At 38.0% G+C, this 16,528-nt stretch overlaps 2 protein-coding genes across 2 annotated transcripts; one reads left to right on the plus strand and one right to left on the minus strand.

Annotated features, from left to right (window-relative positions):
- Positions 1-541: 541 nt before the first annotated feature.
- LOC145499514 (MOB kinase activator 1B) lies at positions 542-5,520 on the plus strand. Its single transcript, XM_081479034.1, has 5 exons — positions 542-652; positions 834-1,000; positions 1,180-1,273; positions 3,968-4,101; positions 4,294-5,520. Exons 1-5 carry the CDS (start codon positions 639-641, stop codon positions 4,536-4,538), a joined length of 654 nt encoding a protein of 217 aa, XP_081335160.1. The 5' UTR covers positions 542-638; the 3' UTR covers positions 4,539-5,520.
- Positions 5,521-10,848: 5,328 nt separating this feature from the next.
- On the minus strand, positions 10,849-14,923 carry LOC145499512 (S-adenosylmethionine synthase-like). Its single transcript, XM_081479031.1, has 7 exons — positions 14,785-14,923; positions 14,558-14,635; positions 13,257-13,379; positions 12,656-13,047; positions 12,236-12,418; positions 11,784-12,001; positions 10,849-11,519 (listed from the first exon to the last, which is right to left on the minus strand). Exons 1-7 carry the CDS (start codon positions 14,852-14,854, stop codon positions 11,420-11,422), a joined length of 1,164 nt encoding a protein of 387 aa, XP_081335157.1. The 5' UTR covers positions 14,855-14,923; the 3' UTR covers positions 10,849-11,419.
- Positions 14,924-16,528: the final 1,605 nt, after the last annotated feature.

The following is a 16,528-nucleotide window of genomic DNA, read 5'->3' on the forward strand; positions in this document are numbered from 1 at the left end:
ATGCACTCTTTACATTTCTCATTTTGGTTTCTCGATGAACTTAAGAAACACGGGCAATGCTTTAGTGAGTTGCTTATAAATTATGCGTGCCGATTTCCGGTTGTGCCGGCCGGGTTTGCATCCAGTCGACATTTCTTGACGTTGATGCGATTTCTAGTTTTCGATAGAGACAAATACTTGTTAAAACATTTCGAAGAGAAATCATATCATATTAAAACTGTATTTTGATGGTAAGTAATAGACTTGACACATTGTTCACAAGGGGCACCTACAGTAGCATGGCTTCAGCCGAGTAGAAACATCATTCGGCTTGATTCACTTTTCCTTCTTACTTTCCCTTCATGTTTCCAATAATCCGACCACCGCTGACAATTTTAACCTGGGATGGGCGGTTCCTTAAGGGGTGTAACAACTTTTCAAAGGCTATCAGTTTGTTTACTAAAGACCTGATCAATGTTTGATGAAACGTTTCCAAAAAAGCATAAATTATTCTCAGCTATTCATACCCATGACGTAAGCACGATGTTTGCATCCCGGAAACACGAAAGCGAGGCAGTCATTGAGGTCGCCATTTTGACTGGTAAAGGATTCAGTGCATAAAAATAACATTGGAACTTTGAGAGTGTTTCATAGTCAAAATGAGCTTCCTATTGTAAGTTTTCACCGTTAATTGATAATTCAAACGTTTTTATCTTTCATATTGGTTCTAGTGAAACCAAAGCGTGTAGCTTTTCACGCAGCAAGTTGCTGGCACACGATCTATCTTGCCGTGTAACTCAAACAGTCAATAGTTACGATGAATCAAATCACTGACAGTGTGCAATCTTTTTCAGTGGTGGTCGTTCCACGAAGACTTTCAAGCCAAAAAAGAATATACCAGAAGGGACACATCAATATGATTTAATGAAGCAAGCGGCAGCAACTCTCGGAAGTGGAAATTTACGGCTGGCCGTCATGTTACCAGAAGGAGAGGATCTGAACGAATGGGTGGCTGTAAACAGTATGTTTAAGCTATACTTTCCTTTCAGAAATTTGTCTGTTAGTTCTTGAAATAATTAAGCTTTTAGAAACTCAATATCGTGTTCGTATTTGTGATGTCCAAGAAGTTAGAAACTGCAACAATTGTAGGGTCGAGGGATTATCGCTTTTGATTTGTAATGAGTACTTGTGTCATTTCAGCTGTGGATTTCTTCAATCAAATCAACATGTTATACGGAACGATAACGGAGTTCTGCACTGCTGAATCTTGTGCTGTCATGTCAGCTGGTCCAAAGTGAGTGTCCAACTTTGTTTAAATCTAAGAAGAATACAAATATATTTTACAAACCTAATTTGTCATCAACCAATACCAGGCATCATTCCTGTACAGTGAAACTTGTTTTAAGGTCGTTCCTCACATTTGCATTGCGCATCCTTACTGCGCATAATTTATGGCATCATTAGCGCGCGCTTGTGCACGCGCATATAGAAAACATGACGGATTTGCCTTGATATTGAGCTCTGTCAGTTGGAAAATGGCTCTAGCTCACCAACGAGCATGGGTACCCCAATTTTTTTCCAGTCATTGTAATCAACTAATCATAAGCTTTGCATGAGAAAAGACTGAACGTTGTGCTATGAGCAGTCTTTGATCATACACTGTATTGCACAATATGTTAGAACCTGCTTAGAGCAGACACTAGTGAGGGTCCTATGGGCGTTCGCTTAAAACATGTTTCATTCTTAGACTCTTATTTTGACCTTAAGCAGTATAATAATAATAATAATAATAATAATAGTAATGGTAATAGTGATAGTAATAGTAATAGTAATAATAATAATAATAGTGTCCATAATATTTGCTTTGATTTTAAAAATAATTTCTATTTACATGGCTGAAAAAGTTAAAAGTAACAACCGAGCGTTTACGACAACAGGTCATCTTCATCTGACTTTTCAGGTTTTAATTTCACAACTGCTTGAGTTGTTTGTATAACTGCGATGATCAACCAGGTCTTCATATCTTTCTCTGCAGTTCAAATATATATGATCTTTCATATATTCACTTGTATTCTTCACCATCAACAGGTATATTACGAATTCACTAAGTGACCAGCTCCCAGTGGCTTGATAGCTCAGTTGGTAGAGCACTGCACTGGTATTGCAGAGGTCATTGGGTTTGAATCCTGTTCAGGCCTGAATTTTTTTCAGGCTTTAATTTCACAACTGCTTAAGTTGTTTAACTGCTACAATCAACCATGTCTTCATGGGGTACATATAAGTCAGGGCAGTAAATGGGTTATTCCAGAAAAAATACACACACCCCCTGATGGATGGCAAGCATTTTTGACTCTGCCCCCCCCCCCCCCCCCCCCCCTCTGACTGGATTTCCCAGATGGCAAGAGCCCCCCTCCCGCCCAGATTTCCAAGCTCAAGGACCCCCGCTCTTGCCCGGATTTCCATTTTTTTTAAAGGCCCTAACTGGAAACAACAGGCATTAGAAAAGACATAATATTTCATCCAAAAGATCCCTGTTTATTATAATTTTAAAAGTTCGGCAAATATTGCGAATTTTGTGGGTTAAATTTCAACATTTTTTAAATCAGATTATTCAAACGATCATGTTTAACGTTTGAGTGATCTCACACTCTCCTGTAAAACACCATTTGCCTTTTTCTGTACCACAACAAATGTACAAGATAAGAAATTCGTAAGTCTTAAAAATTATGTAAACATAAGAAAAATTACAGCGAAAAAAGTCCTTAAGGCGATTATAAATAAAAACTATAATTTCAGTTTTCGTTGACAAGACGGCCTACATTGGCACATGTTTACAAGATCAAGTTTCCGTTGTTAGGACTGTTAGTGTGACATTTACTTAAGCGTATTAAGAAAGCTTTTCGAACTAGACTAATTTTAAATTTTGTTACCTTTATGGGTCTGTAGGTCAACTGGAACTCTTACCTTTCTTTCAAGCATTCAAGTTTTATGCATAGTGCCCACGTTCTGGCCTCCATAAACTTATCTTTTACCATATTGATTATAAGGCACAGATAATACAGTGGAAGTGGCCTAGATAAAACAGCTTAAAACTCTTGTAGATCTGACGAGGAATCTTGCAAAAATATTGTGGTATATTGTGGCATGTACCATGAGCATAATTTTGGACAACCTGGATTCTACAAGAAAAGTAATTGTTTTGGCGGATCTAATTATTTTGCATGGCGGTATCGTATCCACGATTTTACGGTTACACATCGTAAGAGGTAACCAAGAAATTATACGCAAATTGTGCATACGCATGTTAACCAGCAAAACGAGTTCTTGGGTTGCCTGAATAAAACAGAAAAGTACAACTGACTCCCAGCCTAATCGTCTTTTTGTCACATTTTTGAGGATGTTACAAAGCACAGGCACGGGTGGCCTGGGTACTGTAAAAATGTTCCAAGCATTGTGTGCTCAGTCAACGGTGTTATCCATTTATTGTGTTGGTTCTGCATGATTAACAGAACCTATGAAGGTAAACTTAAAGCATATGAGGTAAGAACACTATAAACTGAAAGACTACAAGATTTCCTATTGCAAAGTTCTTTTTTTAAGTGGTTAAAATATATCGATCAAGGTTAAAGTTAAAAGTGACTCCCAAGGAAGAATTTTTAGGTTCAGATCCCCCCCTCCCGCCCGGATTTCCCGAGCCATCAAACCCCCCCCCCCTCCTGCGAGAATTTCCAGTTTGCCATCCCTTGAGGGGGGGGGGGGGTGTATTTTTTCTGGAATAACTCAATTTGGGTATGGCAATAAACCAGAACAGGACAAAGATGGCTAAGATGCATACTGGTAATTATTTACAAGCAAGAAACTTAATATTCAAAATGTAACATCTTTGGCGTAGCTCTCTGAGTAAATCTCTCTGATGTGCAACCCAAATGTGTCTGTAGAAGTTGAAACATCTACTTTATTTGAAGACTGACTTGCTTTTTCCTCTTAGATATGAATACCACTGGGCGGATGGAACAACAATCAAGAAACCAATTAAATGTTCAGCACCAAAATACATTGACTATCTAATGACTTGGGTACAGGATCAGCTGGATGATGAGACACTATTCCCATCAAAAATTGGTGAGTGATACTGAGTGTCCAGAATTCTGCTGCTAGTTATTTTCAAACCACTCATTGCTGATGACTTGCAGGGATAAACTTGGTAGCCGTTTGACATTTTTGTTTGCCTGAAATGGATATAATGTACAGGATTATTGTCTTGTAGTATTATTAAATGTAAAAGGAGTGCTGCTTTGCTTGCTTTAATGACAGGTGTTCCATTTCCAAAGAATTTCCTGTCCATTGCCAAGACAATCCTGAAGCGTCTGTTCAGAGTATACGCTCACATCTACCACCAGCACTTTCTCCATATTGTAGGACTTGGTGAGGAAGCCCATCTCAACACCTCGTTTAAACACTTCATGTTCTTTGTTCAAGAGTTCAGTCTGGTTGATAAGCGAGAGCTTGCTCCACTTCAGGAACTTATAGAAAAGCTCACAAACAAGGATAAAGTTTAGCTGTCTCTAGTTCTAAACATTCTAATTACTATGATCTAGACATTTTGTGTGTCGCTCTACATGTACTTGCCATTGCATGAACACATGTAACAAATTTGGCTTGGTGTTTGACTAAGCCAAATATTGTCATCTCTGTAGTCATGAGCTTGTTTGGAGTTATTTCATGTTGCAGCAGAAGGCAAAGTACATTCTTTTCTAACCATGTTCTTCCCTGACAACAAGCATCTATGTATTGCATATCAAACAATTTATTTCTTAATTCATTTGTTATCACAACATCAGCAAGTAGTAAGTAACAGCAGTTTCATGTTGCAAAGGAAAATTAGCTAATGCAAGTTAAGTCTGTTTTGATGAAATTTTAAAGATATTTAAGATAGCCTGTGGTCTTCACAGGGTCTAGACTGCAAAACAGCTGAAATGCAAAAAAAGACTTTTGCAGTCTGCACAGTCACACTTATGTCTATAAACCTTTGAGAGATAAAGGGCTTTTCATCAATGTTATTGTTAACAAAACCATGAAAATTACAACAAGCTATTGGTTGCAGAACTATTGTAAATTGTAACATTTGGGCCTGTAACAAAGAGCAATTTAAAGGCTTTATATGCCGATAGTAAGGGTGTTTTGTACTGTAATACTGGTTGTGGTAATTGTCATTGTGGCCCTTATTACGGCACATTATGCAGCATTCTTTGTAAGATAAAAAAAAAACAATTTTTTTATCAGTTCCTATCTGAATAAACTTGATAAGAGAGCGTCATGAGTAACTTCATATGATGTTTTTTAATTATTGACTAGTATCTTTGAGTTGATTGATAATGTACCTATTTTTGATAGAAAAGTTAATTTTGTACATAGGTGAATTATGTGGGTCAACTAAGGCTTTGCTTGTAGTGGGTGTTATTCTGCTATGTTTACGAAAATACACAGATGTCTAGTTATTGTTTACAAAGTAAACAAATAAAGCAAATAAACCTGTTGTTCGTGTTAAACAAAGTCCATTTTTAAGCAAAAAGTAACCTCTGTCTCAACTGTTCTTCTATTTTAAGTTGTTACTTAAGGTAGCTCCATGGGGTAATCATTCATGCCATTGTGCACGCAAGTGTTATGTATTGAATGCTGTTTTTGCATTGGCTTTCACACCCAGTCCTCTCAAACTTATTAGTACATGTAATAACCAATAATTAAATAGTGTTTTGCTATCATCTCTGTTAAAATTCTGGGCTTTAGTCTTGAATTATAAATGCCCAAACATGTTTTTTTACTGTTTTTATGGCTTTATTTGTGATTTTCTTGAATTTCCTGCGGTGAAATCTTCCAAAATTTTTACAGCACATCGCTTCCAGCAGGATACAAATTATAAATAAAAAAGAAGTATGGTTTGTAAAGGCAGTTTTTTCAGTTTTTTCAAATTTGTCTTTTACTGCTGCAAAAAACCTGGTCTTATAGATTTCCCTGAAAAACGAGCTCCAACTAAAGTAAAATATTTACTACCAATCTGCCAAATTGTACGAATTTCACGAAAGGAAACGCAAGAAAATTCACTGTCAGTTTTGCTTTTTGTGCTCATGTTGATGTCATAAAATATCCAAAAACACTGACGTTTTCCTTCGAGCGCGCACGCAGATTACTTGAGCTTTCTTCCTCAGTGACTGTGCGATCATAAAACTATAGGGAGCCACCTTGACACTGAATGTTGTGTGACAAAGAAAGAGACCTCAGTGACTTGTCAGAGACTACTAAAGAACTACAGATCATACTCTACATTTGAGTTGTGTTTGTCTTGCATGCTTACTTGTGTCAGTTACACCTTTTGCAATGGTGGTGTAGATCTCTGTCTTTTTCCATTAATTTTCTAGGTTCCTTTTCAAGTGTTTGTTGATCATTTTTTCGAAGATTGTTGGGTTATGTTATTTCCTATTCAGTTGAATTTGGTTTGGGGTGGTGAAAAACAAATTGAAAGGCCGAGCATGGTTTCACTGGTACTCTCCAACTTATGTTCTGTTCCTACAATACTGTGCAGAAGCAGCTTACCATTATCTGGAAGTAATGAGTCATGTTGCCAGGCTTCCTGGGAGTGATCATCAGTTCCACAGTTAATTTCTCCTCGAGTTTCAATACCAGCACATTGTCAAGTAGACTGGTAGGAAGTTAAGAAACTCATCACCCAGAGATACTGATCATTAATTTCAAATGAATTGTCAGACTTTCCCACAAGTTGAGCAAGGAGAATTATATTGAAAGGGAGACCAGAATGTTCACAATGAGCTGCATGCTGTGTTAACGTGTTTACGTGTATTATAAATTATAATATAAATATACCACATACAATCACTTTTTCATCAACTGTTCTAATGATTGCGGTTTTGTGGACTATTGGTTATGATACTGTTGATTTCCTGTATTAATTTCTATTAATACAGGACTAGGACCTTGAGATTTCTATTGCTCATTAACTGTCACACATAGAAATCGAGTGCGAATAATCTAATTGTTTTAGTATAAATCTACTAGTCATTCAAAACTTTATCTAAATCCTCTTCACAGACACTTCAAAAACACTAAGAAGTGGACGTCATTTTGTTACCAAGGCACTTTGCACTCTCCTCACTATCTATCACAGAATAGATAGTCAGTAGTGTAGCCAATCAGAGAATGCCATTCGTGGTAGGAGGTTGCTAGAGTTATACTAATTAACAGTTAGACCCGTAGCCCGCAAGGGCTACAGGTCAATAGCCCATGAGGCAAAGCCAAATGGGCTATTGACCCGTGGCCCTTAAGTAGTAGCGTAGCCAATTAAAATGCAGGATTTGCATTAGTCCACTAGTTGGGTGATACTAAAAGCCAATAGTAATGGCATAAAGAGTATTTCTAGATAAATCAGAAATCAAAATGATTTCTGTCATCAAATGCTGGTAACTTTTTTTACTAAACAATCTTAATGAATTGTGATAGAATGGCGCACCACCTTACAAGCATCCTGTCGGTATCGCTCAGTATGGCCACCACTCTTTGGCCTGAGGGTAACTCTTGGGTGATCATCTTAAATATTTTAAGATTTTGTTAAAGGGGCTCAGTCACAGTATTTTGAGTTATTTTGGCCACATACAAAATTAGGAAACCTGAAAATAACAGTTTAATAAGGTTTATATAATAATTAAATGAATGTGTGCACTCTGGTTGGTCAATCAGCCATGGTTTATTGTGCCAGTAAGCTCATAGAAATTTTGCATGTCTTCTGAATTGTCATATAAAAGCAATAGACCACAAGTTCTTATGGTTTAGAGACATGATAAACCACTTGGGATGTTGGAAGAGCACTCAAAGAATTCGTAAATCACTCCCCTCCAGCTCATGATTTACGAATTCTTCTTGTGTTCTCCCAACATCCTGCGTGGTTTATCAGCCTATAAACAATAAAAACTTGTGGTCTATTGCTTAGAGACATAATGATAAACCATAAAGGAACAAGGATGGCTAAGGATGGAGAAGATTGACATGGATTCCAAACGACAAATTTGAAAAATTGAGGTTAAACTTTTCAATATGTGCACACCATGACTGAGCTCCTTTAAGGTAAAATGGCCTCCAAGGTGGTCATATTAGCATTAGTGTTTATTGCAAGTTTAGCCTTGAGTATTTTTTCTGCAAATAAACTAACTTTGTATCGTAAAATTTCGATCAAAATGTTAATGTTATGAAGTTAATTATTGCAAATTTTCTCCTGTAAGCACATTTATCTAACCACATAACAGTACTCAACTCTTCTCAACTGTAGCACCATTTCCTTTCCCCTGTGTGGAAAAATACAGGGCTCGTGACTGTAGTATATGACTGAGTTAACAGGTTAACAGTAGTTCTATATTTAACTCTTAAAAGTGCGTGAAGTTGCTTAAGTGTTGATTGCTAGCAAATAATTTCATTAAAAATGCTAGTGAAAGTTTTTATAGAGGTCTTATTGTATTCTGGTTTTATGTTTTCAGAGGCAGCATTGGTAATTCTCATAAAAATAAAGATTTAAGTCAAGACATAAATTTGTAGCAGTTCTAATATTATTACTTTTGAATTTAAGCTGTTCATCTGGGCTTTTTATTCACATACTAATATATTTTTTTTATTTATTTTAATCCTATGAAATGGAGAATATTCAAATAGCTAGAGAAAAAAGGATTTACCCAGGACCCCAGCTACATGTACTATGTAATGGAGACCTTGACATCATCTGCTTGGATCTTAAAAACATAAGACACTATGCTCAAGAGGAGTATTTAGCAAGTAATGTAAGTAATGGACCTTTTCGGGGATATGGCGGCCATTTTGAATTCCACTGTTTTAAATAGCTATTGTGGGATGCTCAGGAGGCAAATTAGTATGTATTTGCCCCCTGAGCAACCCATAATAGCTATTTGAAACAATAGAATTCAAAATGGCCTCCACATAGTCGAAAAGGTCCTTTAGGAGTATGGTCAAACCTCTCCACAAGGGCCACAGTGTGGACAGAGGTGGCTGTTATGGGGAGATAGGGGTGTAATGACACCTGTTTTTGGGGGGTTTGCAACAATTTTTTTCCAGAAAATGCTCCTTTATCATATGTAAATAAAAAATGTATCAATAAAACAGAAACTAAACAGAAACCGAGACTGGCAATGTACAGCATGGATCAAGTTTGGTGACTTTTTACAATACACCATTTTACAGTTGTCTGCTCAGTGACCTGGCCTTTGGATAGCAGCGAGGCTTGAATTGACCTTGTTTTGATATAGACCTCACTGCTTTTGTCATGTAAATGCACCTAGTTAGGATCAGAACAACTTGTTTCACACAGCAAAAGCAGTGAGGTCTGTATCAAAACAAGGTCAAATCCAGCATCACTGCCATCTAGAGGCCAGGTCACTGAACAGACAACTGTTAAATGGTCTATTAACTTGTTGATGAGCAATATTCAAATGGAGGAAGGTAGGCGCCAATTGACAGCAAAGCAGACAATAAGCAAGTGGGCGGGCAAAATGCAAATAAGGGGATAACCATGGCAACCTCCAATGGGTCCCTCCCCTTGGCACCTGTCACACTGAATTCTCAATGGAGAACAAGTGAACTTAGCTGGACATGGCCCTCCTTTAACCAAGAGTGTAGAGGTGGGTGGGAGGTGGCAATCTTAAGGCAAAAGCAACGCTAAAGCAAGACCTTGAGGGCAAGATTCAACTACACATGCCCAAGGTGATCATCTGCTGACCAACAGCAGATCTTCCAGTCAACTCAATCTCATTCCCATAGTCTCCGTTCCCCTTGACCAGCAGTCGGAAAACGAGAGCTCTGGGAGCAACCATTTCAGGCATGTGCCATAGATGCAGACTACGCAGTCAAATCAGATGGGCAGAATCACCAGAATTCGGTTATTTCAAAATGGTTGCTCCCAGGGCTCTTGTTTTCTGACCACTGGTCAAGGGGAACGAAGACTCTGGGAACAAGATTGCCAGTCAACTATGATTGTTATTGTCTTGTATAGACTGTTCGTCAGTCATTGAATAACTGGCCATTATCAAGAGGTTATTTTGGCAGTTGGGACAAGTTTTAGTGGCCATTACCATTCTGAAGAGGTGGACATTATAGAGAGGTTAAACTAAGAGTGAATGTATGGACTGTCCAATGGGACCAAAAAGGTGGCCATTGTAGAGAAGTGGCTCTTAGTGAAGGTTCAATTACAGTTTGAGACCAAAGGCAATCATGAAAAAAATTAAAACTGGGATACTGATGTACAGCCATAGATAACAAAAGAAGAAATGTGTAGCAATCAGGGAAGGGAATTATTCAAGCAGGCAGCTGATAACAGGGTTTGTCTTCCAACAGTCCGATAATACTTCTGGCTCCTCCCTTTCAAAAACTTACTTCTTCATTTAGTAGCTCTTACTTGTCAACATCTTGGTAGTGCATTTATGCTATGTCCAGTGACAGAAAATCTAATTTCCCAGGATACGGTTTTTCTTATTAGGATTCCAAATTATTGGTGTCTTTGAGGGCTACCTTTGCAAGACTTCACTCATTACCCAGACTTGTCTGCCAAAATTTCACGTATTTGAAACAATGAACAAAGATAACACTATTTAACTCCCAGTTAACAATTTACTTGGCTAAGGCAAACAAGTCACAAATTTTATCAAATATGCCTCCAAAAAGCTGAACTTGAAAGGAAAATATTTCTGGCAAAGGCAATGAAATCCATCAAATAGTCTCAAAGCTCCATATTTGCCCAACCCATTGAGCTTAACTAAAGCCATCAAAAGTATCCCACAGCAAACACAGATCAGAATGATATTTATAAGACAAATCCATGCCCTTTATTGCCTTTATTGCCATTACATGCTAAAATGTTGAATGCAACAATATGATTACGTGACAAAAAAAAAACATAAACATTAAAACAAAAGAGAATGCAAGTGTGGAATGTCCTTAGTAAGAAAAAAGTACGCTTCTCATTCACTGTATTCAAGGCTTTTGGAATGCCTGCTTGGTAATAAATAATGAATATAATTTAGGTCTGAATGTATTTTGTCACAAGGTTCTTTACTTCTCTGCATTTTTTTATAAAATAGCTTTTCCCTTTTTTTATTTGGCTTACTAAAATGAGCTTGCAATTTCTTTTACAGCAGAATAGAAGAGCTAACACTTGTAGAAACAATTATACACTTGGTATTTGAACAAAAATACTTCATATTATTTTGTCTAAACTAAAACTGTCAAAATTCATATATATGTGTCTTCCTATATTTGTGGTTGTGAGGTTGGAACTGAAAACTCCAATGTATCACTTTTAATTCAATCATTCTCGTCTACTCCAATGGGTCTACTTTCCACAAATGTTTCCAGGGACAAAGTGGTAAATGACTTAGAAAACCAGCTTCTTGGGAACTTCCCATGTGAAACCAGGCTTGAAATGACCATACACACATGAATCTTGATAGATGGGCTTCTTCAAGTCAAGAGCCCTAGGAAAAAAGGAACCCTTGTGAGAAATCAAAAATTGAGCTTTGCAATACTTAATATTCTTATAAGTGAAACAAAAGCACAAGCAACAGCATGATATAAGTTTGAAGAGAAGGCTGGTGGATGAGCTTTAGAAATTGCCGTTCTTTAAATGCAGTGCTACAAACGTTAAAATAACCTTTCCTGCAGTGAATTGCCAAATCAGTTAAAATACATTTCTCTTACAAACACCTTAATGTATACACCTATATTACATTGGTACTTACTTAACAATCATGCCAGGACGAAGATCGAAGTTCTCCCTGACAATCTTGAGCAGTTCATCTTCAGACTTTTTGCTAGTTCCATACGAGAACACAGTGATGGAAAGTGGCTCAGCAATACCAATGGCATACGAGACTTGGACAAGAGCTCGACGGCATAGTTTAGCTGCTACAAGAGACTTTGCAATCCACCTAGCAGCATATGCACCAGAGCGGTCAACCTGATAAATGCAAAAAAAAAAAGGTTATAACTGTCCAAAATCATGACATAGGAAACATGAATTCTCCTTTCACTTTTAATACAATTTTGGACATTTGAATGCTGAAGGAAAAAATTCAGTAATCAAGAGATACTTTTGAGAGTTATAAGCACCAAATTTCCATGACAAAAATAAATGTACATGTATGGCAACCAGTCAAAAGTTTAAATGTTTTGAAAACAAATTAATACAAACCTTAGAGAAGTCCTTTCCAGAGAAAGCACCGCCTCCATGAGCACCCCATCCACCGTAAGTGTCAACAATGATTTTCCTTCCTGTCAGACCAGCGTCACCCTGAGGGCCACCAATCACAAATGCTCCAGAAGGTTGGAGGTGGTAGATAGTGTCATCATCAAGGTACTTTGCAGGGACAACTTCCTACAAAATAAGTCACATTGTTAAAGAAACATTCAGATTAAATCAATAACTTACCTCTCAAATAACTGTACCCAGTGGCACTAATCAACTCTTCATACTAGGTATTCTAGTTATGTTTGTCATCTTTCAGTCCACTAAAATCAACAGTCACAACCAGCAAGACAGTTTTTGAGACAATGCTGGTTTGTTTTAAACTCAATGACATTTTTCTTGATAAAAGCTAACATGTTACAGTACCTTGATGATTTTCTCATACAGCTGTTTCCTCATCTCTTCTAATGTGATGTCAGGGTCGTGCTGAACTGAAATAACAATGGTATGTACTCTGAGAGGGATCGCTGCACCATTCTCATTTTTGTACTCAACTGTAACTTGAGTCTTAGAGTCAGGTCGCACCCATTTCATGCTTCCATTTCGTCTTTTTTCAGCAAGCACTCTGTTGAGATTATGGGCTAATACAACAGTTAGAGGCATAAGTTCTTCAGTTTCATCTGTAGCATAGCCAAACATAAGGCCCTGGTCACCAGCACCAATATCTTCTTCTTTCCTTCCAGTGTGGACTCCCATAGCGATTTCAGGGCTTTGTTGTTCAAGAGCAACCAAGACATTGCAGGTCTTGTAATCAAAACCTAGAGGAGTAAACAAGTCAATCAGTTGCTTCACTCATCACTAACAAGTTCAATTTGTTATGTACAAAACATAATCAATACAAGACCACAATAAATCTATTACTCTCCAGTTCAAAAGAGAGTTTTCACAAAGACTGCTCCTAATGCAAGTTCTAATTTTGAGTTTACATCTGCATACACATTAATTAGATGCCAAAACTAACACTGACCTTTGTTAGAGTCATCATAGCCTATCTTCTTGACAGTGTCACGAATAACAGTCTGGTAGTCCACAACAGCCTTAGACGTGATCTCACCACACACAAGAATCATGCCAGTCTTGGAAACGGTTTCTACAAAACAAAAAAATACATCACAACTAAATCATACCTTAATGGAAAAAGACAGTTGACTAGCGTGACCAAGACTTCCACAAATACGTTAATAATCAAGTCAAAATGAGAGTGTGGCACTAGCAAGTAAACAACGCTATGATTTGCTCTCATGATTAAAGTCATCTGAAATGATTACGTGTCTTCTGTGGTGTAAAAGGAATCACGAGACCTATTTTCATGCCAAGCGCTTAAATGTCGCCCCACAACACTGGCTTGACTGGAAAAAACCCTCTTTGGAATTGGACAAAAACAGGTCTGTTAGGATACACATCCGAGTTTGATGAGTTTTACGAATGAATGATCATTAGCACTTCGATGGATGTCGAAAAAAATCTAACTATCGCCTGATTCATCAACATTCCTTTCCCGCAGTTTTTACACCCGTTTAACATGGTTTTCTTACAATTTAAACTGAAAGGAGGATAAATTTTACGTTATCATGTTTGTAGAGAATGAAAACAATACTACGTGAGTAAACTACGCAACGTGATAATGTTTACATCAGTTGAACCGGTTTGGCGGGATTTTGCCCAAGTTCAAAACGGAACTTAAGCTGAGCGGGTTGACATAGAAATATTTACAACCCAGAAAAAACGCAAAAGAGTTCGTCAGAAATGATTTTTCTCTGAAAAAAGATAGATTCAATGAACACTGGACAAGCAAATGAATCCATGTGAAAAGCTATGAATATTAAATGTATTTCGCAATATCACGAGTTCCCGGGAAATCACTACGAGCATGGAACCATGCCCACGAAAAACAACCAGGAACGGTTAACATTTAACAACAGTGTGGCATAAACTTGTCATTCTGACCATAATCAGAAGTATTTTAACGTTGAAGACAAACGCCAGCTTCTCGATACAACGTCCCAAGAAACACATGTTCCGACAGGACCCAAGCTTGTGTACATCGAGTACAAAATGAAAAACTTTCTCGAGATTGAATTCGAAACTAAATCGACTGGACAGCCCGATGAAGGGTGAATTACACTTTTTAACTTTCAGTATAATCGAGGTTTGGTTATAAACTGACATACGCTTACCGATCCCTAACTAACCACGGAAAACTAGCTATTGCGCAGGATGATTTTTCAAAACAACGCCTCTCCAAAGTAGAGGTTTTCTTCCACTTACCACACGCAACTTTAGCATTGGGATCCTGCCTAAGATGAGCATCCAGGATAGCGTCAGAGACCTGATCGCAAATCTTATCTACGAAAAAATGTACCGGTACCACGTTTCAGTGTTTGTATGGTGAACTTTAAACTGCGACCGACCGACACCTGAACAATTCATAAATTCATTCAGAACGGCGTGCTAAAGCAATTGAAACGCGAATTAAGCTTACTGTTGAAACTTACCAGGATGTCCCTCACCAACAGACTCGGACGTAAAGAGGAAAGTATTGTTTTGAGTATCTGGGTTGTTCATTCTGAATCTTTAAAGGGAAGGACTACACCGCTCTTGGTTAAAGTTGTCGTTGTAAAAAATGTGACTCATGTCAGCTTTCCAGTGCTTCTTGTATAATTTGCTTGGTGACCGCCTTTGCTCAGGTTTACTGGAACTAGCCTTCTCATTGGTCAAGCTGACTTAGAAGCGAAAGGTGATGAAAGACCTTTCTCCTGGTACACAATGTCCACGTGAGTTAGGAATGCCAACGAAAAATTTCGTAAGAGCCACGAGCCCAAGTTTTCTCTTATAATTCAACTTGTAAGTTGTTTGCGCTGACTCTTACAGATGTATAGGTGAGGGTTTATGAATTATAAGAGTTATGTGGTTAATTTAATGAAATTTGTGGAGCGAAAAAAGGTTTAATCGTGTGTGACATCCCAAGTAATTTTACGGCTGTCGGTGATGTTACGTAATTTCACAATCTCATTTCCCGGCCCCTGATCCCAGTTGCGAACTCCTCCGCAAGAACTTGCCTCGGACATATTTGGCTATGAATCTGCATCACATCATTCATCTCCTCGCAGCCCAGGGCTCGAGCTCACCCGTGAACACTAGTCCAAGTTGAAAACCATAGAGGCCTACAATTGTCTCAAGAGTAATATTTTTGTCAAAAATTCAAGTACATAGAATTTTTGTGGTAATATGATATATAGATACTTCGTACAATCGTATTTTCACTTGACAAAAGAACGTTTTGAAATCTAAGCCCAGACGCATGCAGAACGTACTTGAACCCCTGCACAATAGCGGGACTATAGTCGATACTGCTCATGGCACGATCACAAGCCTTGACAAGCTGAGATACACTGGAGAGATTTTTAACGATCTCGCTCTCGCGCGCAACACCATATTGTTTTCTTTACTCTAGTCGTTACACCAAAATCATATCCATATTGATAAACTTCAGCCATGACCCCCGGGGGAGGGGGAGGGGGAGGCACTGCCATAAATGGGCTATGCAGGTATGTACCGCTGTGAGAGTATGGTTTTCAAGCAGTTTACTCTAGAATAGGGTATATAAATCAGAGTGTCTGGGTCTAGAATAGGGTATCATTTTTCACAAAATTGACTGGTTGGTTGAAGATTTTATCTAGAGTAAGGAAACCAGGAATTGCCACTCAAAAATATAAAAAAATCAAATAGGCAAGTTTAAATTTACGCAAATCAGCCTCAACAGTGTCGATAGACGGGGGGATTTGGGGAGTTTACTCTAGTATAAGTTAGCAAAATTCAGCTGAACTAGCTCTGGTATAGGCTAAGGGTTCCAGGGTCCCAGTGGCACATCCCCACCCAGAAATTCCCGAAGTTCCCCCGGGTCATGACCTCACTTGTTCGCCAATGACCGTGAATAGTATTGCTGTTCAAAGAGAGGACCATTGCGTGACAAGACAACTTTTGCAACCAGCACAATGAAAATGTTGGCAGTGAGAAACTTCTTTTCTACTGGCCATTTATACGTTTTTTTTTCCAGCAGATTTTAAGTCTGTTTATTTTCATTTATATCCATTGTCATTTCTTTCCTTATTAGGTACCGGTTTTCCTCATATTAGGTACTAGTCGTCTCGTTTAAATTTATTGTAATGCAACTAACCGCTTTATACTTCTGATGATGTATGTAGAAGCATACGAAACGTTAAGTTCCTCATGCGTTGT

The sequence above is a fragment of the Orbicella franksi genome, chromosome 10 (genome assembly GCF_964199315.1).
Source record: "Orbicella franksi chromosome 10, jaOrbFran1.1, whole genome shotgun sequence".
In the NCBI taxonomy this organism is placed as follows: domain Eukaryota; kingdom Metazoa; phylum Cnidaria; class Anthozoa; order Scleractinia; family Merulinidae; genus Orbicella; species Orbicella franksi.